Genomic DNA, 19,797 nt, shown 5'->3' on the forward strand with positions numbered 1-19,797 from the left:
TCCAAGCAGTTGACAGCATTTATTGAGCGCCTACGGAGTGCCCAGCACTGTGCGAGGCACTGGGGGGCATGGGGTGGGGAGAGAGGACATACAAAAGAATGACGGGGGGACTCAACCAGCGAGACGCTTCGGGGGGCCAGGGGTGGGGCGGGGGCGGTGTTGGAAGAGGGGAGGGAAGAGCTGCCGGCGACCCAGTGAGAAATTTGGGAGCCAGGCATGTGGGCTGTATCTGGATTGTCTGAAGTCCTGACGTCCAGGATTTCTCCCTTCCAGTTGTCATGTGTCTGACACATGGGCTGATGTCCCTTTGTGCTCAGCACTTGAGGGAGCACCTCAGAGACGGGCTGGGTTCCTCCTTCCACCAGGGGACAGTTCCTTCCCAGGGAGTGACCCCTGATTCTAAGGGAGCTGAAGGCTGCAGCCTTGGCCCCTGCACTGTCCCCAGGTTGCCTGGCAAAGCCGGTGGCCACCTGCTGCTGCAGCTCTGGAGCCACCCCCGCCCCTGGGGTCACCCACTCAGCCGCTTCCTGGGCCACGTGCACCCCCTTGTGGTCATTGCTGGCATTTTCTTTCCTCAGATTTGCTGCCTGCTCTGCGCCTCCTGGGCCTTGAGGTTAATTTACTGGTGGCTTAGAATAGAGGTCCTAGTTGGAACCTGACACCCTGGTTTGGGTGGGGGAACCCCTGATGGCCTGTTGTGTGATATCTTAGGAGTCACTTTCCTGAACCTCAGTGGGCAATAAGCCATGCCCTGCCCCTGTCAAGCTCTTGTGAGGTCCCAAAGAGTTAGGAGCAGAGAAAGCGGTTTCTAAGCCCCCGCTCCAGTTCAGAAGCCTGTCTCCCCTGTCCAATTCCCCTGGGACGCCAGAGGGCCTGGGAGGACTTCCCACCTTGGGAAAGACTGGAACTCGGTGCTCCCTCGGCCAGGCCTGATGTCCAGGATCTCCCCTGGGCTCACTGGAGAACATCATCCTTCCTGAGAGAAGAGATCAGATCCTTGGAGGGGTGGGGTGGGGGCTGCTAACATCCTGCCTTCTTCCCTCCGCTTTCTCCTAGTCTGAGCTCTGCTTGGCAGCAAAACCATCCATTTTGACCCCTGGAAGACTTCCGGGAGAAGGCCGGGCAGCAATAGCCACTCCACTTGACACGTGAGAACGCTGAGGTTTGGAGGCGCTAGCTGTTCTCCAGGTGGTCGGGGCAGGACTGGGCCGGAGCCCTTGCTGCCTCCCTGCATCTTCCTGACACCAGGCGTGGGTGGAGCCTCAGGGCCTTGAAGGCCCCCCCTGCAGGGGCTGCTTGGTAGCAGTCCTGCCCTGCCCACGCTGTGTGCCCCCCCCCCCACTGCCAGCTGTTGGGCACCTGGTGGTTTGTCCCCTGATGGGCACGCTCACCACTGCAGGCTGGTTGGCCTCCAGCGGGGGGAAAGGATGTGCGGCAAAGGGGCTTGGGGCCTTGATCTGGCGTCCCCCAAACCGCCTCAACTTTACTCTAATGGCCCAGACATGGCCAGTCAGGCATTCCTCCAGCAGGTGTGATCATAGGGATAAATGGCACACAGAGGTGGTGGCAGACACAGGAGTGGCCTGAGGTGGGGAAGGCTAAGGGGGCTGCGGCCTTGGCTGGTGGGGCTGACGACTCCTCCAAAAGGCCTTCCCAGCAGGCTCAGAGTTTTCTGCCCCAGATGACCCTTCTGGCCTCTCCCTGCTACTCCTCTGCTGCCTGGCTTCCCTTGGCCTCTGGCCCCCCTGGCTGAGCAGAGCCCCCCCTGGCTTGGCCCTCGCCCCCCTCAGCTCCCTGGGCAGTTCTCTCAGACTCTGCCCTGCTGTCCCTGGCACTGGCTTTGACCTCAGTGTCCCCGTCTCCTGGGCCCCCTTTCTTCTCCTCCTTGCTCCCTGCCTCTGGCTCCCCATTGCCCTCCCCTGCTGCAGCCCCAGGGGAGGGCCCCGGGGTCTCAGGCCGCTCCGCCCGGCGGTAGACGAGGTAGCCGGTTGTGGGGAGCCCATGGGCCAGGGCTCCGGGGGGCAGGCGGCGGTAGCCCTGCTCCTTGTACAGGAAGAGGCCGAAAGCGTCAGGCTGGCTCACTCGGAACTTGGTGGCACAGAGCTGGTTCAGGGTGGCAATCGAGGCCCCTGGGGGCACGGCCAGGGTCTTGGAGGTACAGCCGCTGCTGGGGTCCTGATAGGCTACTCGGAGGAGGTGCTGTACAGCAGGAGAAGCCAAAACGAGAACTCAGCCCTGCCTGGTCTCTATGTGGCTGCCAAGCTGAGGCCCCAGCATGGTCTCTGCAGGGGTGGGGCGGGGGTGGGGAGGAGTGGTAAATCCAGAGGTGGAACAACCAAGTGGCAAAAGCTTTTTGGACGAGGTGAGCCCCGAGGGGGCTTCTGAGGAAGGGAGAGATGCGCTTGGGCCAGTGGGCCCCAGCTGCAGGCTGGAAGGCTGGCCCCCTGGCCCTACAGCCCAACCATCTGACTCGGACAGAGTGTGCCCTGTGCCCCAAGGGCTTGTCCTGCATTAATTCATTGAATCCTCACATCCACCCCAGGACGCAGGTACTATGGCCCCATTTTATAGATGAGAAAACTGAGGCACAAAGAGGTTACATAACTCTCCCAAATTCCCACAACCAGAAAGTAGCAGAGCCAGGATTTCAACCCAGGATCTGGCTACCAAGTCTGAACTCTTAACCAAGGCTAGGAAGGATCCCCTCACTGGATAGAGAGGACAGTGAATGGCCAGATGGCGTCTGGCTCTGTGGGTACCAGGCCTGAGTCCAGAAGGGAGGGTGAGGGGAGTGTGGGCTGGAAGCCTGAGTCCAGGGGAGGGCAGAGCCCCAGCTGGGGGATGGAAGCCAGGAACTGGAGCTTGAGCTGCCTTCTGTGTCCCTTTCCCTCTACCATTGTGTCTCAGTTTCCTCATCTATACAATGGGGACAGTAATGGCCTTACTTCAGAGTTTCTGTGAAGATGCCAGGCTGAGTACCCACAGCACTTAGCACTCTGGCACAGAGAGCCCGGGTCTGACGCGTGTTCTGCGTGGGGCGCTGTTTCTATTGGGGGTGATGCAGGACTGGCCCTTCCCCTGCCAGGCCCCACTGGGAAAAGAGGGGGCTGCACAGGAGGATGCCGGAGCCCTCCAACGCTGGAAAGTTTGGGGCAGATGGCGTGGAGGCCCTGTTACCTGGAAGCTGTGGCTGGCGGGCAGCCGGCGCTGCTCCCAGAGGCTGAGGGAGCGCTGCAGCTCCTGGGAGGGGCTCAGGGGGAGGGTGTGGGCCTGGCCCAGGCTGCTCAGCAGGGCCAGGCTGGCCGAGAGGGTGGTCAAGTAGTAGCCGCCTGGGACAAAAGGGGAAGAATGCAGCTCAGGCTAGGGGTGGGTGACCTGCTCCTTCTCTCCTCCCCTGCTTACTCAGGGCCACACAGCGGCTAAGGCACCCCAGCCCCACCCTGATGTGGCGTGTGTGGGGGCGGTCCCTCACCCTCTCCAGTGAGCAGGGCAGGCTCCAGCAGCTCAGACATGTACTCGGCCTCCAGCAGCAGCTCAGGAAGGTTACACTGGGCCAGGACAATGCTCAGCAGCGGGAGGAACTCATCGGCCCCGGCGCCCTCCCCTGTGGGGGGGTGGAGGAGGAAGCTTCAGGCTCCTCTGGGGCCCCCGGGTCAGAGGCCACTCCTCGTCTTAGATAGGGACCCTCCCCTCCACGTGCCAGGCCTTGGGCAATGTGGTATCTATGACAACCATGAGCAGGGGCTAGGGAGAGGATGCTGTACTTGCTGGGCCTCAGTTTCACCATCTGTGAGATGGGAGAGTTGGACTCATTTCCCGCCCCCCCCCCCCCCACGCTGTACCTTTCAGGAAGTCCCTGCCTCATGGGGGTGGGGGTTGCCTCTGACTCAGCAGGGGGTCAGTAGGAGGAGGTGGGAGGAGGCATACCCGCATGGGTCCTCAGTGCTGTGTACAGCAGCTTGCAGGCCTGCAGGAGCCACTTGACCTGGGCGCTGGGTGAGTAGGCCCGGAGCAGCTGCAGTAGCTTCTGGCGCACCTGCTCCATCTCTACTGGGGAGGGCAGGCTCAAGTGGGACCCGAAGGCTCTGGGGCCCTGGGCCCGGGCCAAGCGGAGGCCTTCAGCCAGGCGGCCCAGGGAGCCATTGGCAGAAAGCCGGCGCCGCAGGCGGGCTGCCAGGATGGGCCGGAGAGGCTTGAGCACAGAGCGATGCAGCGACTTCTCCAGGACGCATTCTGTGGAGAGGCAGTCCGGGGTCAGGGGAACCATGGCAGGGGTGGGGGGCAGAGTCCCAGGCAGAAGGGGCACAGTCGGGGAGGGAGAAGGATGAGGAGTCTTGGTGAGACAGGAGGGGGGGAGGTGGAGGATGGAATTCACTTGAACGGAGATAAGATGAGGTGGGTTCTTAAAGCAGCAGAACAGACTAGAAAGGCAGGCTGGCACTGTAGAGAGGAGGAGGGAGTGGAAAGGGGACGAACTGGAATCGCGGAGAGATGAGGCTGAACAGGCAAAAGCCGGGGCTGGAGTCTCACCCAGTCTCTCAGGCGGCAGCAGCTTCTCAGGGCCCAGCTCCGCGCTCAGCATGGCCCGGGCCCGGCTCAGCGCCTCCCGGATGCCCTGCAGCTCCCGGGGCTCAGGGCCGGCCCGCACCTGGGTCAGCAGATCCTGCACCAGCTGGCCCACAGCTGTGTGGCGGTCATGCATCAGTGCTGCGGCTGCGCGGCCCACCTGCCGCTCAGGTGCCAGCAGGGAGCAGAAGGCAGCGCTCATGGACCGAAGCAGGGGCGGCCGGCGCCCTAGGCGGGGGGAGGTCACTGGGCTTCCCTGGGACCCAGGTGCCCCCTCCTCCTCTGAGCTGCTGGGGGAGCAGCAGTCCACCTCCTGGAGGGAGGGCAGGGGTGGGAGGCTGGGGCCGGCACCCCCTGGCACACGGTACCCCACTGAGCTCTCCCTCCGCAGCAGCTGGCGAGGGGGCAATCTTTCTGTCTGGTTGGGGGCTGCCCGTGGCAGCACAGGGACTGGAGGAGGTGGCACAGCAGGTGGAGACAGGGGGCTGGAGGTCTCTGTGGACACTCGCACTTTGAAACTCGTCTTGAATTTCTCCCGCTTGGTGGGACCCAGGTCCCCTGGGAACAGTGGGTTGAAGAAGCAGAGGGCGGCTCCAGTGCCCTGGTCCAGCTCTTGCGGGGACCGAGACTTCAGCCTGGGCAACAGCGGGCCATCAGATGGGCCAGGCTGAGCCTTGGTGTTGAGGGAGGAGCTCCAGAACTCTAGGGAAGAGAAACCACCTGGGGCCTCAGGGAGGGTGTCCAACCAAGGGAGAGGCACAAGCTTCAGGGTGTGCGCCTGCGTGCCTTCCCTTTCCCTCTTGGCCTCAGCTTGCCCATCTGTGCAGTGGGTAGCAGGGGACCCCTTACCAATGCCCAGATGGGAGATGGCTTCCAGTTCCTTGTGCGTGGCTGCCAGGCGGATGGCTCTGGGGAGCTGGAGCGGGAGGAGAAGGATGTCCCTGAGGCCAGAAAGGGGAGCAGAAAATCAGGAGTGAGGCATGTTTGGGGCTGCGGGGGCTGAGAGGGCCTGTGGGGGCGGGGAGGACAAGGTGTCCCAGGGGAGCAGGGCCCATAGACACCAGGTGCCCTGTGGCCAGGCTCACCGTGCGTGGCAGTAGGCACAGATGAGCTGGACCAGGTCCCGGAACACGAGCTCTGAGCTCTCCAAGGAGACGCCTGAGAGATGGGAAGTGAAGGTGTCCTCTGGGGAACCCCCCTGGACCCACCCTAACTGTTTCCAGCCCCTTCCCGCCAGGCCAGTTCCTCTCACCCCCAGGGCTCTCCTGGATGTAGTGGCTGGAGACGAAGGAGGGGCCGCTGGCCTCAGGCAGCCGCACGCACAGGACTTGGCACTGGCGAGTGTTGGATTTCCGTACCAGGAACGTCTGCGAGTGGACAGGGTTCGGAGACTCAGACCTCGTGTCCAGCCCCTCTCCCTCCCATCCTCGGCTGGCCAGTCCCTGAAAGGAGGGGGCACAACTCACCCCCGGGGGCTCGGTCCTCAGTGCGTGCAGGGCAGCCGCGGCGTTGGCGCGCAGCTGCAGCCACACGGGCCGCGTGAGCAGCAGGCGCTCCCGCAGGCTCACGGTGCGCCCGGGCCGCTGGGGCCCACCTGCCTGACCCCCGCCGGCATCAGGCACATCATACAGCGGGTCCTGGGCTGGCCTGGAGGCAGGCACCAGACCTGAGCAGGAGGCCAGGAGCTGGGACCCTTTCCCCCTCCTCTGCCCCCAGGACGGACCCTGTGCTGCCACCCCTCCCTGCCCCACCAGCCACCCTTCCAACTTCACTAACTTTTCGCTCTCCAGGTGTCCAGGTGCAAAGCTGGTCAGGCTGGGGGCTCCGAAAGGGCCTGCTCCTGGCTCCCCAGGGGTTTCCATGGCTGGGAGCTCCTTCGGTTTCTGGTTTCTCCAGGGACTCAGGAAGAGAATCCAGCCCCCAAGGCGAGAGCATTCACATTCCCGGTGGTGAGTAACACTTCCTGAGGGCGGATCGCCCTGTCACACCCCGCCAGTTAACTCTTGTGTGTCCACTCAGCTTGGGCAGCGCCCGTTGCCTCTCTTTTCTGGGCCCCGCCTCGGGGGGCAGGGATCCCTTCTCTGCAAGCGCCACTCCGAGGGCCCCAGCTGTGGGCTGCCGCCTCCACTCAGTGCTTCCTGCAGCCCTGTCAGCTTCCCTGAACCACAGGGGTGGGCAGGAAGGGGTTAAGCAGGGCCTGTCTCAGTCCCCAGAGGCCCAAGCCTCGCCCCTGGGGCACCTTTAAGTCTGTGTCAGTCGCTCATCTGTCCAGGCCTTAGGGTCAGCCGTGTGGGAAAGCGCCCCCTATTGGCCACAGATGACTCATTCCTGAGCCTACCTTGGGTTTTGGGATTTCAGGTTGCCATGGAGAAAGGATGCCGTGTCTCCATGGAAACTAACCCCTTTGCTTAAGTGAGGTTCTGGGGGTGGTTCTAACACTCAGCGCTAAACAGGGGGGAGTCTGGCTGGGAGGTCGTCAGCACATGGCGCTGCTGCCAGCTGCCTCCCACGCGCATAGGCCCTGCCAGCCTGCCTTGCCAATCTGCCAAGCGACTGGGGCAGGTGCAGACATGACCCAGTCTCCAAGCACCGAGCACCCAGCCCCCTTCCCCACCCAAGGCCACGTGTTCTGTCTCTGCCACATGGTGCTTCAGACTTTGCTCACCAGCACTGGGTAGTCCAGGGCCCAGCCCCCCACCTCTGTGGGGAGGAGCTCCCCCTTCCCTAGCCTGTACCCCAAGTCAGAGTGGATAGGCTCCTGCTGGGTAGTGAGAGGAGGCACCAGGGACCCCCAAAGAGACTGCTGTCTCAGGAACTCTCCACGGGAGCTGATTCCCTTGCAAGGTAAATCAGACACATGCAGGTCACGCCAGAGTCTCAGGAAAGGTTTTAATTCCAGTCCCCGAAATCCGGGAGGAAGACACCAAGAACTGCCTCGAGAAGACCTGGGGAGCCTGCCTTCTCACCTCCAGCAACAGCCAGGACAGACAGGCCCCCAAAATATAATTTCCAGGACCGAGTTCCCACGAAGCAGGGCTCTGCTCACTGGCTCAGTGACTAGGGGGCCGGGTCCAAGGTCAGCAAGAAGGACATTGCTTTGGCTTAAGATGAGGGACGTCTTCTCTGTCAGGGAGGGCACCGAGGAGGCTGGCCTTCGTGGTGGGGGGGAGGTGGTGGGCTCGCTGGGGATGGAGGAGACAGTCTTGCCTGGCGAGGGCAGGTCCAGGCCACAGCTGTACAGGCCCCCGAGGAGGGGCAGAGGAGGAGTCCAGACCAGTGGTGGCTGGATGGGAGGGCCCAGCAGCAGTGCTGGAGAGCCGGCGGGGCAGACCCCTAGGGGCCTGTCAGTCTGTGTTGTGGCAGCAGGAAAATGCAAATCCTGGGTTTGGTGCCAGCTGCTCCGAGGGGCCCCTCGGCTGTGAACAGCAGGGTCATGGTCCTGGGGGTACAGGGGACAGGGAAATCACTACAGGTGAGATGCTGGTCAAGAGGGAGGCAGTCACTTCATATGGGGGACTGAGAGGAGTGGCCTCGGTCTGGCCCAGGGCAGTCGAGGCTGGGAGGGCACAGGGCAGCTCCACACCCTCCTCCGTGACCCCACCAGCCCTCCCTGACCAATCCTGGCCCCATCAACCGAGAGCTTCCCCACCCCCACGATGCCCTCAACCCCAGACTCGCAGGCCACAGATCTCTCTAGCCTCTGCCCCTCTCGGGGCTCCCTTCCAGGAGGCTGGGCTGGGTGCGGGGACAGTGGGAGGTGGAACAACCCCTGTGGTGCTTACCATCTGATTTTCTCTTCTGAGGGGACACAGCTGCCCTAGCCTGGGTAGGTGAGAAGAAAACCCCCCTGAGAGCCTGTCTTCAGTTGGCAAGTCCTCTCCCCCCATCAGCCTCTCTGGGGTTGGGGGCTGCTGGGTCAGTGCTGCACCGAGAGGGGTGGGGAGCATAGACCCCTTGTAGGCAAAGCTCTGATGTGGTCTCCTGTCAGAGGCCTGGCCAGCCCAGCTGCTTTCCCTCCTTCCCTTTCTCCCACCCCATGCAAACCTGCCCTGGAACAAGGAGGGGGCTGACACAGATTAGAAGTTCCCTCCTCCAGGGTGGCCTCAGGCAAAGGGGTCTTGTGAGCCCAGAGCAATGCCAGGGAACCCGGGCTGAGGGCAGGGGTGCTGAGGGCCGAGCACAGAGCTCCCCAGGCCCTCAGACAGCCCACACGGGGACGGCCTGCAGAGACCAAGGCTGGGGTCTGCAGCAGGGACCTGCGCTGGCAGCCCCTACCTGGAGACGGGGCAGGAGAAGCGGCAGCACTGGACCCACCTTTTTGATAGCCGTCCAGTCCTCCAGGATGTCGATCTCCTGCAGCATGTACACGATGTAAGGGCCTGTGACGGGGTCAAGGAAGCAGGAGGCCGTGGAGGGGACAGGGGACGGGCCTTGGCCCGGGAGCTCTAACCCTCGGGAGCTGGTGGATGGTGGGGTGGGGCTGAGGGCCTGGGTGCGAACTCAGGCTCCACCTCCTACTTCTGGGCCCCCCGTTCTCAAAGAGAGGGGGAACCCGTGGGGTCACCGGGCCCCAGCTTTACTTTCCCTCGGCTCCCTCTCACCTCCTCTCTCCAGTCTCAAGGTCAGTAGGCTAAGGTCCATCCCACCAGCTCAAGGACCTGCTCCTTCTATTCCCATGCCCTTAAATGTCCCTTCATCGGGCCCCTTTCCCCATCTGCAGACTCTGCTCTCTTCTATTTTGAAAACAACCCTCCATCCTCTGGGGACCATCCACTCTGCCCTCTGTGCTCTGTACCTCATGCCTCCACACCCTCACCTCCCATTCCCCTCAAGCCCTGCAGTGCGGATTCCTCCCTCCCTGCCTGAACCTGACTCCCACCACCAGGCAGTCAATGCCCTGAGCAGCCGGTTGCTGCAGGGATATGGGGGCGGGGCAGGGTGGGAGTGGGGGGCATGAGAATTCAACTCAACTCTGCGCTGGGCTATGCCACGAGGGATGAAGGCATGGCAGGCCCTGGACTGAGGGGGCTCATGCCTGAGGTGGGGCAGACACAACTGCTCCCATATGGGATGCAGGTGACCCAGTTGAGGGCACAGGGGTGCAGAGAAGAGAGAAGCCATAGCCATTGGGGGAAGGCCAGGAGAGGCTTCCTGGAGGAGGTAACAGCTGAGACAAGCACTGAGCAGGCAGAGACTGGCAGAAAGGCATTCTAAGAGGAGGGTAGAAAGTGAGCAAAGGCATGGGGGTGGAAGGCCTGGGACGTGCCCAGGGACATCGTGGGAAAGCCAGAAGGGCCTCAAAGGAGACCTCACTCAGGAAGTTAAGGGGAGTCACTGAACGGATGTTTCTATTTTTCTATGGTCCATACAGCCCACGAGAGACCCAGGACCCCACCCAAAATTTCTGACAGCTGGATTTGCCAGCACACAGCCACAGGATGCCAAATGACCATACATGTGTCCAATCAGACCCTGCCCTCCATGTCCCTCCACCCCCTCCCCCGGGGCTGGAGCAGACGCTGACATCCTGCCTGGCTCAGGCCACCGTGGGTGGAAGGATACCAGAAACGAGGGGAGCCTTCTTCCTCTTGCTGGGTGGCAGAGAGTCCCACGTCTTCGAGCTGCCTCTGGCATGCAGTTTGTCATCCCACCACTCTGGCCCCCAGACCCAGAGTCAGGATCAGGATGCTGGTCCCCCCAGGCCGCCCCAACCCTGCAGCCTGTGTCCCTCACACAAGCCAGGCCTCCCCATCAACCACCTCCCAGGGCCGTGGGAGAATGCTGGGTTTGGGGGCTGGCAGCTGAGCTCAGGTCCCGACTGCACAGCCGTGTGACCCTGGGAAGGAGGGCACTGGGCCTTTGCGAGCCTCAGTTTCTTCAGCTGTTCAGTGGGAGGAGGACAATTTCTGCTTCCCCAGGGCCCTGTATGAATGTAGGCACTGTGGACACGGAGGGGCCTGTGGCTACTGCACGTGTGGGCGTGTCAGAACGACACCTCCTGTTCTGGAAGAGAGCAGGCCAGAGGAGGGTGGGGGACCCGCTCTTCCTGAGCCCCCACCGTGTGCCAGGCACTGGGTTGGGCCTTTCCATGCCTGGTTTCATTCAGTCCCCACAGTGACCCCCCCCAAAGCAGCTCCTTTTCTATCCCCTTGTGCAGGCAGGGGAAGCTGAGGTCTACACAGGGGTGGGCAGTGACAGAGCTGGGACCGGCGCGGGGTGCCTGGGGCCGTCCCTCGCCTCACCAGAGCTGATGTCCAGGCTCTGGCGGTCCTCCTCCAGCCTCTGGATCCGCTCCTGCAGCTCGCCCTGCAGGGTGTCATACAGCAGGAGCTTCTCACTCTGGAAGAGGTGGGGCGGTTCAGCCAGGCGGGACACAGCGGCCACTTCGGAGTCCCCCCACACCCTCCGCCCGCTGCCACATCCACCTCTAGGTGTTGCTTGGCTCCCTGCAGCTCACACTGGTACTTATTCCTGATCACGTCCAGACAGAAGCCCTTGTAGATCCCTGCAGAGGGAGGGAGTGGGCTTGGCTAGGGACCCAGGCGCCCAAAAAAGGGGGGCCGGGAGCAGGGGTGAGGCCGGGAGAGGCAGAGAGAGGAAGGGGACAGAGCCATGGGTGTTGGTAAGGGAACAAGGAGGGGGACTGAGGACTGCCCCAAGGCATGGGACAGCCCACAGACCTGCCACCTGAATGCGAATCTTGAGGCTCTGCTGCAGCCCCCCCAGAGGCTCTGTGTACTCGGGCGCTCTCTCAGCCCCCACTTCCTCCAGCCGCAGCCGCAGCTGACTCAGTCGTTCTCTGAACAACCTAGGAGGTAAAAGGCAGCCACGCAGCCATGTGCTCATCCATCAGACATGTGCTGAGCGTCCTCACTCACTTGGGGCCTCAGCCACCCCTGCCCAGCACCAGGCCCACTGCCTCCTCACCCCGGGTGCCTGAAGACCCAGCCCTGGGTGTCCCATGCTCACTTCTCCTTCAGCTCCGAGAACTGCTTCTCTAAGTCCAGCATCTCGTTGACGCACTCGCTGCGGCGCCGCTCATAGTCCTCGTCGTCCATCTCTGGGACAAGAAGCCGGTCAGGGCTGGCTGAGGAGGAGCAGCGGGCACGCGGGTGTGCGTGTGGGGCTCACCTGAGCTCTCCTCCTCTGACTCGGTCTGGCTGCCGCTCCGTTCCTCCTCACTCTCTTCCTCCTCCCCATTCATCTCGGCGGCTGAGTCGCCCTCTGCTTCCATCTCTTCTGTGTCTTTGCTTGGAGGCTGGACGGGCATCTGGGCTCTGGGAGAAGGAGTGGAACTCTACGGCTCTGAGCGGGAAAGTGGCCACGCACGAAGTCAAACTGAGGCTGACCACAGACGGGGACAGCTGGGGAAGTGACTGGACTCGCCACACCCTGAGCACACACAGGGTGGGGACAGTGCAAGTAGCCCTGTCTGCACAACTGCCAGAAGTCTGGGAGCCACAGAAATGCCCAGGCCCTTGGACATTGTTGGTAGTCCCAAACTTGGGAAGACTAGCCAAGGTGATGACCCATAATACGGGAAGTCAAGGACAGGCTCGCCACTGCCTATGGGAGTGAGCCCAAACTTCAGACTGGGGCTTTCAAGGCCCTGCAGACTGGACTTGGGCTAGTGGTCCGGCTCCCTCACCCCACCATCTCACGGCCAATTCTCACATACACTATGCACTTCTTCCCCCTGCTCGTGCTCCAACCCTTCACTTCCCTTCCTGAAAACACTCTACAATCCTCCTGTCTTCTCCCTGGGCTCTGGGTCAAATCCTATCTCCTTCGGCTTCCTGGGGATCTCATGTCATCTCTTCCATCTCTTCAACTCTCCCTCTTGCCGGCTCCTTCCTATGACACCGTAGACATGCTCAGGTATCGTCTACCACTCAGAAAAAGCAGAAACATGAGACCTCACCCCATTCCACTGGGCAGCTCCCAGCTGTCCACCTCCCAGCCACACTTTCAAGGCCCTGTGCACACTTGCTGCTCTTGCTCTTCCCCCCGCCCCCCCCCCCCCCCGGCTTGTTCCAGTCCATGTCTGTATCCTCACTCGGCTGAAACTACTGGTGGAGAGTCAACCAATGACCTCCTTGTACCTAATGCGTTTTCAGTGCTCATCTTAGTTGACTTCTCAGCAACACTGAACACTGCTAAGCATTCTTTCTTTTATTCTCTTATCTACTATTTATTGAAAATCTAGTAGATGCTAGGTACCATCAGACACTACCACAGGGCACGACTGTGACAGACAGACACAGTCTCTGACCTCAGGGAGTTTACAAGTTCCTGGGCGAGAGAGGCAAAGAAACAGAGCACTCCTGTGGTGTGAGAAGAGTTGAGACTGGAGGCAGATGGGAGAGGCGTCTAACTGAAACCTGGAGCTGGCCGCAGCAGAGAGGGCTTGCAGGGGAAGGTGGGCCAGACAGATGAGCTAGTTGAGGGAAGGAACATTCCAGGCAGAATAAGCAGCAGGTACAAAGACCCCAAAATGAGAGAAGGGGCAGAGTTGGGGCCACACGGATCTAAGCCTCAGAGAGAAATCCGGGCTCAGAAATCTGGTCATCAGCCGCTAGCGAGTTCTCCAGGTCTCGAGAGAGGGTGAAACCAGCAAGGCAGAATGTGTGGAGTGAGAAGAGGTCCAAGATGGAACTCCCAGGGTCACCAAAGGGACAGATGATGAGACCTCTGCAAAGAAGAAGGGAATTAGCAAGAGGTGGAGAAGGAAAAACCCAAAGTCATGGGAGAGAGAATTTCAGGATGCAGCAGTGACAGTGCCAAATGCTGCCAAGAGATCACCGAAGAGGCAGACGAAACAGTCCTCTTAACAGATCATCTCTCTGCTTATTGGGGTCTTCTATTCCACAGTGACGTTTTTCCAACCTCTCTGGGCACTCCTTTGTCGTCCTTCAGATCAGTGTAGACACCACTCCCTCCAGGAAGCCTTATTTGCTTACATCTCCTATTTGTCTGTTCGCATGTCTGTCTCCCCAACTATTCTCTAAGCCTCCCCAGGGCAGGGCTGCGCATGCGCCTTATTCACCTAACACAGTACTGACTCCCTTGGTGACTGGAGGATTTACAAATACAAATTAAACAAAATAAACTTTTGTGGTGCAGGGATTGGCTTTTACTTCTTGGTAACCCCAGGCCCCTGTAGTGGTAGCAAACCCAAAGTGTTCTGTTAACTTTCCCTGACACCATTCGAACTGTGTAAATATCTGGCCTAGAGAACAACTTAGTCACATGCCTCAGTGATTTCACAAATGATTTGAACCTGACCTGAAAACCCTGTTCTCCAAACCAGCCTTATCTTTCCCATTCTCAAGCCTCAGTGCTTGCCGTCCCCAAATTTTGCAATTCCTCTTCACCGTTAAGTATATTTACTTTGAAAGACGCAACTTAAGCCCTACCTTTCGGGACCAGAAAGGGCGGCGGGGGGAGGCGGGGGGTCTCTCCAGCAGTCGCGGATTCTGCAGAATAAGCTAAATTAAATCACAACCCCGCCCCCCTCCTTACCCAGGGTGCAAAAAGAGGACAATCACTGCCACTGAGTGCTGTAAAGATTGCAAAGGGTAAGGGATGGAAAAGTAAATTGTAAGGCGTCGTGCACATATATCTTTTCAGAAAGAGCAGGCCTCCATAGAAGACAGATTCTTCCCCACCCTCGAAGAGGCCAACACAGCCCCTCCGCGGCGCGCCCGAAGCCTCCCGCCACTGGCTTTTTCGCGGCCAGCTGCGGCCCCGCGGCCCCGCACGCATCCTGCCGGTTAAGTCTCCCCTTCGGCCCTAAAGATCGGGCCGGCTACGACAGACTGACTGAAGATGCCAAACCAGGCGCCAGGGGTGGCGTTACGCACCGCGGAGAGTGGGGCCTCCGGCTTCACGTCCGAGACTCCCAGAGAGGTCCCTCGGGCTACCGGTATTGGCCACAGCCCCCGGGCTCCCGGAAGCGCTGCGCCGGTCCCTCTTCTCCGGGGGGCGGGGCCTGCCCGCGCTTCCGCATACGTCATCAGTAGGCGCCAGTTGGGGGAGCTCATAATTGGACAGCTGGGGGCGAGGCATGCTGGGATACTGCGGGCCGGTCTCCATAGCAACCGGCCGAAATTCACGTAGGCCTTCAGCCGGCGGGAAAGGCCCTTGTGGTTTCCTCGCTTTGTTGCCGGCGGTCCTGGGTCCGCGGCCGCCAGCCCCGCGGCGTGAAAGGAGAGAACCTGGAACCTCCCCACCCTCCAGGTCCAGGAGAGTAATGGAGCCAGCTGTAGGTGTGAACACTCATTTATTTACATATTGTCATTGGCAGGCAAATAACCCAGCCCAGCCTATTCGAGGGTTAGAGATCTGTGACAATCACACACACACAGCCTGCAGACCCTTCCCTTTTCCAGAGCCCCAGGGGACGGAAGCCTGGGAGGACCAGCTAGTTTAGGCTCCTGCCCAAAAGCTAAGAACTAAATTCAATGCCTTCATCTGATTTCTTTCCAAAAAGTCCATTTTGTTAAGCACTCAGACTTCTAGCTCTGCCCCATTCATACTCTTTGCTCTCCTACTGCCCACCCACCCAAGACTGTTAATAATATTGTAATAACAATAATAACAACAATAATAATACTGTAAGAATATTAATAATACTTCACATTTGTACGAAGCTTACAGAATGTTTTCACATATAGCATCTCATCTGAGCCTCCCAACAGTTCTGTGAGGTAGATATTCTCACCTCCCTTTTTACAGACGGGGTAACTGAGGCTCAGAGAGGGAACGGGATTTGCTCAAGGCCACACAGCTAGTTAGTGGTAAAGCTAGGACTTGATCCCAGCGCCCCATATTCAAGTCCATTCAAGTCCAGTGTTCCAACACCACAGCTACCGCTGTAAAGTGGAGTGACAGTTCTTACCCCTGTCAGGCCTGCGGGGTGGCCTGAGAAGGGAGGAAGCTGACTTCTCAGACTTGGGGAGAGAAGGGCTCAGCAGTGACGGGGGGAGTCGGGGTACTTGGCCTTCAACTCCTGTTTGAACTGGCGGTAAAGGATCTTATTGTGCTGATTTTCGGCTTCCTTTTGGGGATGGAACTTCAAGGCTTCTTTGAAGCCCTTATGAACCAGGAAACCTTCGTTCAGCACCTCGAAATCAAATCCTGCCACGTGCAGCTCACAGGCCTGTAGGGGGAGAGACAGGTCAGCAGAGTTTGTTGACATTCCTGGGCCGAGGCTAACATCCCTAAAGCCGCACGCCAGCATCCCCACTCCTCTGGAGGCATCAGGGATCTTCCACACCATCCAACCACCTCCTGAACTATGATCCCTCCTGCCTCATTGCCTCCTTTCCATTCAGGGCCGCTCATAGCTCCCCGATGCCACCACCACCCCTCCTGCCCCATTTCCCCTGTCCTTTTCCCTCCGAGCACCTGGCTGATGCGATTGAAGCCGTACTGCCGAAAGCGCTCGTCGAACGTGGGCACCTTGCCTCCGGCCACGTAGAATGGCTCCCAGGGGTCCTGCCAGGGGACTACGTAGGCAGGCCTCAGCAAGGTCTCTTCTGGCAGGTTGACCCAGCGGGAGTAGTTGGTGGGCGCCTGGCAGGGCGTGCACAGCCCATAATAGAAGGGCCGCACCTCGCCCACCTGGTACAGCTGCAGCAGCTCATTCTTGTCCGTGGGCATGCGCCGGGCTCGGCGGATCTCGAAGGCAGGCACCACCAGCGCGGTGCCCGCCCACTGCTTGCTCTGATCCAGCATTTCCCGCAGGCCTCTCCACAGCCCCTCGCTGGGCACCATGTCCACATCGATAACCAGGGCATAGTTGGCCCCCTCACGAGCCAGATTCCTCAGCAGGTTATTGGGATACGAGACATTGGTGCCCAACGCGTAATTGATCCCGGGCTGGGCCACCCTGGCTAGCTTGTCAAAGACTTCCTGGCAGGACCGCAACAGGGCAAACTCTCCCGGCTCCCTGGGGTCGGGCACGGCGGCCTCATAGCGCGAGGGGCACACGAGGTGCATGGCAACCCTGGCGCGCATATCGGGGCAGTGGCTGCTCAGCGCGTAGGTCAGCACCGTGGCCAGCTGCGCCTCCTCCTTGGTGGCCGCGAACACCGACACGGATAGCGGGCCCTCCCAGCGCTCCAATAGGCCGGACAGGTGCAGCAGGTTGTCCACGCTGGCGTGCGTGGCCAGGATCACATCGTTGGGGTCCATGGTGGTCTTCAGTAGGCCCCTGTAGACGCGGTAGTCGCCGCTGGCGTCGAGGACGCCTCCGGAGGCCAGCGCGGTGCGGAGCTGCGCCTTGACCTGGTCCACGGACCGCGGGGATGGGGGGAAGAACTCGAAATACTGGTCCTGCTCCTCCTGCCCGTGTAGCCCGGATAGCAGCGAAAGGTAGAGCAGCTGCAGCATCGCCACCAGCATTAGCGCGGCCAGCAGCAGCTGGTAGAAGGCGCACCGGATGGCGTAGGACATCTGCATGGCTCTCGGGGCGCGAGGCGCGCAGCAGGGACCACCGGACCGCAGGCTCCGACAGCAGCCGCAAGCCCGGATTTACCGCAGCCTGCCGAGCGCGGCCGAGGCGAGCCGAGGCGAGCCGAGCCCCGCGCGCAGCCCCGCCCGCCCGCGCAGGCCTCCGCGCGCCAGCGCGCCCCCTGCGCGCGAGGAGGAGCTACTGCACCCGTCGCCCGCGCCGCGCGCTTTGCAAACTCTGAAACTGCTCGCGGCCGCGCCGCCGCGCCTGCGGGGCTCCCAGGGACGCAGCCCCCTCTCTCCCAGGCAGTGCGCGACCCCCTGGACCAAGCGCGTCCTGAAACCCCGGCGAGCTCGCCCCCGGCTCAGGGAGGGGAAACCTTGCCAGACCTCGGCTGCGGCTTGGGGAAGGATGGCGCGGGTTCCCGGCTGCGGCGGGCGGAAGGGAACACAAAAGTCCCTTTCTTGCTGTGGTCTCCCCCTCCTCTAGGTCCTACGAGGTCTGCTCTGAAGAGTGGGTATCAGAGTCCGGGAAGGTGCGGAGGAGATGAGAGATAAAGGAATGTGGAAAGGGGTGCTGTACATGGGACGAGGTGGCCGAGTGGTTAAGGCGATGGACTGCTAATCCATTGTGCTTTGCACGCGTGGGTTCGAATCCCATCCTCGTCGGTCGTGTTTTACGCGGGAGATCCGTCTTAATTTTCCGCGTGCCGCCTCTCCGGAGCTGCAGGTTGAAGAGCACGGCCCTGAGGATAGGACGCAATTCGTCCCAGCCTGGGGCTCTTTCTCCTCTTTGTTCACCGCACGTTGCTGGCCCCTTCGGGATCCAGGTGTCTGAACCTCCTGGGCGGAGTGCAGGGATGCGCTTTTCTTTCTCCCTAGGAAGAGGGTCAACGATTGGGTGGCACCTAGAAGACCAGAACCAGAATTCCGGCCAATGCCTAATTGGGGGCCAATATATTAACTGCAGGATTTAGTGAAGCCCCCGAAGGTGCCGCCCTCCCTATCTGAAGTGGTAGAACTTGGGGGTGGCGGCGGTGGTGGCGTTTGATGGTTTAAATCATAACTCTGTTCAGCCCACTGATTCCCCTCCCCCCAGCACTTCTTCCAGGGCGGAGACCTTGTATCCACACACCTCCCTCCCCGACACACACACATACTTATACTATATGTGATAACTACTGGAGCGCTGTGAATCTTGGGAAGGTGCTTTGGGACAGACGGAGGAGGGCCGCGGATGCCAGGAGAAGGGGTTTGCCCGCTATTCCACGGGCAGTAGGGAGCCCGGGTTGTTGCGTTGAAGAGTGACCAGGGCATCCATATTCTGCATCCCTGAACACCACCACCTGCTGAGCGCCTGCTCCACCCCAGAGGCTGTGTTAGGCACCAGGGTGCTAGGCACTGGGGTGGACCTTGCAGGAGACACAGGTACTGTCCTTGAAGGTTTTCCCTGGTGACCTGTGACAGGAGAAAGGAGAAAGGTAAGTGTGGACCCCTTCACACGCCTTGCCACGGGAGGCTGAGCAGCCAGGTTTAGTGCATATGGGTTTTCTTTGGCCTGCTCAGTGTTTAGAAACAACAATTTGAATCACATTAGTTGTTAACTTTGGTAAATCAGAAGATTTCACATAAAATTCACATTTCCAACTTCTGTTTTAAATTCTGGACGATCTAGCAATGCCAGGCTGGCATTCCCATGGTGTGACAATCGGCCAGAGTGTAAAGGTGGCTCTCCCTTTGCAAACAGCCTCCTCTTTGCTGAAGTCTCAGCCCTTCCCCTTCCCTGTCCACCTCGGTCCTTTGAACGTTTGCGTTGCATCTGCGGTGCTCACACAATACCCATTTACTACCTGGACTGAAGATTTCTCCGGGTGTCTGCCCACATTGCCCCCGCCCACTACACTGCTAGCCACGTAGCAGGAATCAAGACATGTTTGTTGAGTGAGTAAATATGAAGCTTCTGAAGTGTCCCCAGGGGCCCTAGTCTAAGGGGAGACTGAAAAGTAGTGGCTGGACCTGGGGGGTGGGGGGGTGTCAAGATCAAGGAAAGCCTTGATGGCCTTTCGCGTGAAAGGCCCAGAGGAAAGCCAAAAGCCTGCTCTTGTGGGCAGAGAGGCCTGGCTGGGGAGAGGGAGTGGCTGGGATGGAGCGCGACAGGAGATATTCAAAGACCAGAGTTAAAAAAAATGTTATCAAGGGGTCTGCTTCCCACATACCTTTCCCTATGCATCTCTTCTGTTTGGCTGTTCCTGAATTGTGTCCTTTTATAATAAACCTGTTATCCGGTAAATAAAAGTTTTCTCTGAGTGCTGTGAGCTGTCTCGCAAATTAATGGAACCTGAGGAAGGGTTCACTGGAACCTCTGATTTATAGCCAGTCGGTCAGAAGTATAGGTAACAACCTGGACTTGTGATTGGCATCTGAAGTGGGGGCAGTTTTGTGGACCTGAGCCCTTAGCTTGTGGAATCTGACACTATCTCCAGGTAGATAGTGTCAGAATTGAGGTGCACTGTAGGACACTCGGTGTCAGAGAATTGCTTGGTGTGGGGAAAAAAATCCACACATCAGAATTGGTGTCAGAATCATATGTATAGAAATACAACTGAATTTTGTGTGTTGATCTTGAATCTTGCAACTTTGCTGAATTTGTTTATTAGCTCTAATAGTTTGCGCGTGTGTGTGTATTCCTTAGGATTGTCTGTATATATATATATATATATATATATATATATATATAATATCATCTATGAATCAGATCGTTTTACTTCTTCCTTT

At 59.7% G+C, this 19,797-nt stretch overlaps 3 protein-coding genes and 2 non-coding genes across 11 annotated transcripts; 1 reads left to right on the forward strand and 4 right to left on the reverse strand.

Annotated features, from left to right (window-relative positions):
- On the reverse strand, positions 1-6,621 carry RIN1 (Ras and Rab interactor 1). 4 transcript variants are annotated; one of them, XM_070228919.1, is made up of 11 exons: positions 6,343-6,557; positions 6,033-6,213; positions 5,819-5,933; positions 5,652-5,724; positions 5,416-5,507; positions 4,531-5,268; positions 3,928-4,233; positions 3,473-3,604; positions 3,178-3,329; positions 2,083-2,199; positions 1-976 (listed from the first exon to the last, which is right to left on the reverse strand). In XM_070228919.1, the coding sequence occupies exons 1-11, from the start codon at positions 6,426-6,428 to the stop codon at positions 968-970; spliced, it is 2,001 nt and encodes a 666-aa protein (XP_070085020.1). In that variant the 5' UTR covers positions 6,429-6,557; the 3' UTR covers positions 1-967. The 4 variants fall into 4 exon arrangements, with proteins under 4 accessions (XP_070085020.1, XP_070085019.1, XP_070085017.1 ...); XM_070228918.1 differs by lacking the exon at positions 3,178-3,329; XM_070228916.1 differs by having other exon boundaries at positions 1-2,199.
- Positions 883-1,017, reverse strand: MIR9122 (microRNA mir-9122). The gene has a single exon (NR_128153.1). It is a non-coding gene; the product is annotated as a microRNA mir-9122 (primary transcript).
- An 820-nt stretch (positions 6,622-7,441) lies between the features above and the next one.
- BRMS1 (BRMS1 transcriptional repressor and anoikis regulator) lies at positions 7,442-14,593 on the reverse strand. 4 transcript variants are annotated; one of them, XM_070228920.1, is made up of 12 exons: positions 14,430-14,532; positions 13,983-14,042; positions 12,839-13,257; positions 11,698-11,843; positions 11,536-11,626; positions 11,247-11,374; positions 10,992-11,071; positions 10,809-10,905; positions 10,129-10,221; positions 8,881-8,945; positions 8,349-8,388; positions 7,442-8,005 (listed from the first exon to the last, which is right to left on the reverse strand). In XM_070228920.1, exons 4-12 carry the CDS (start codon positions 11,834-11,836, stop codon positions 7,998-8,000), a joined length of 741 nt encoding a protein of 246 aa, XP_070085021.1. In that variant the 5' UTR covers positions 11,837-11,843; positions 12,839-13,257; positions 13,983-14,042; positions 14,430-14,532; the 3' UTR covers positions 7,442-7,997. The 4 variants fall into 4 exon arrangements, with proteins under 4 accessions (XP_070085021.1, XP_023510267.1, XP_014585195.1 ...); XM_023654499.2 differs by lacking the exon at positions 13,983-14,042 and having other exon boundaries at positions 14,430-14,571; XM_014729709.3 differs by lacking the exon at positions 12,839-13,257 and having other exon boundaries at positions 14,430-14,571.
- Positions 14,594-14,831: 238 nt separating this feature from the next.
- On the reverse strand, positions 14,832-17,858 carry B4GAT1 (beta-1,4-glucuronyltransferase 1). Its single transcript, XM_001916882.6, has 2 exons — positions 15,976-17,858; positions 14,832-15,727 (listed from the first exon to the last, which is right to left on the reverse strand). Exons 1-2 carry the CDS (start codon positions 17,029-17,031, stop codon positions 15,536-15,538), a joined length of 1,248 nt encoding a protein of 415 aa, XP_001916917.3. The 5' UTR covers positions 17,032-17,858; the 3' UTR covers positions 14,832-15,535.
- TRNAS-GCU (transfer RNA serine (anticodon GCU)) lies at positions 17,610-17,691 on the forward strand. The gene has a single exon. It is a non-coding gene; the product is annotated as a tRNA-Ser (tRNA).
- Positions 17,859-19,797: the final 1,939 nt, after the last annotated feature.

The sequence above is a fragment of the Equus caballus genome, chromosome 12 (assembly GCF_041296265.1).
Source record: "Equus caballus isolate H_3958 breed thoroughbred chromosome 12, TB-T2T, whole genome shotgun sequence".
Classification (NCBI taxonomy): Eukaryota; Metazoa; Chordata; class Mammalia; order Perissodactyla; family Equidae; genus Equus; species Equus caballus.

What these genes read in the sequence shown, in the direction of transcription:
- RIN1 (XM_070228916.1), bottom strand. Translation starts at nt 6,428, where the DNA reads ATGGAAACCCCTGGGGAGCCAGGAGCAGGCCCTTTCGGAGCCCCCAGC. An exon ending in GCTGCCGCCTGAGAGACTGG is followed by an intron (nt 4,234 to 4,530) that starts GTGAGACTCCAG and finishes GCCTCTCCACAG; the next exon opens with AATGCGTCCTGGAGAAGTCG. An exon ending in AGCACTGAGGACCCATGCGG is followed by an intron (nt 3,605 to 3,927) that starts GTATGCCTCCTC and finishes ACCCCCCCACAG; the next exon opens with GGGAGGGCGCCGGGGCCGAT.
- BRMS1 (XM_001491327.7), bottom strand. Translation starts at nt 11,836, where the DNA reads ATGCCCGTCCAGCCTCCAAGCAAAGACACAGAAGAGATGGAAGCAGAG. An exon ending in GAAGGCTCCCCTCGTTTCTG is followed by an intron (nt 8,946 to 10,128) that starts GTATCCTTCCAC and finishes ACCCCGTCACAG; the next exon opens with GCCCTTACATCGTGTACATG. An exon ending in ACTGGACGGCTATCAAAAAG is followed by an intron (nt 8,389 to 8,880) that starts GTGGGTCCAGTG and finishes TCACCTACCCAG; the next exon opens with GCTAGGGCAGCTGTGTCCCC.
- B4GAT1 (XM_001916882.6), bottom strand. Translation starts at nt 17,031, where the DNA reads ATGCAGATGTCCTACGCCATCCGGTGCGCCTTCTACCAGCTGCTGCTG. An exon ending in GCTTCAATCGCATCAGCCAG is followed by an intron (nt 15,728 to 15,975) that starts GTGCTCGGAGGG and finishes CTCCCCCTACAG; the next exon opens with GCCTGTGAGCTGCACGTGGC.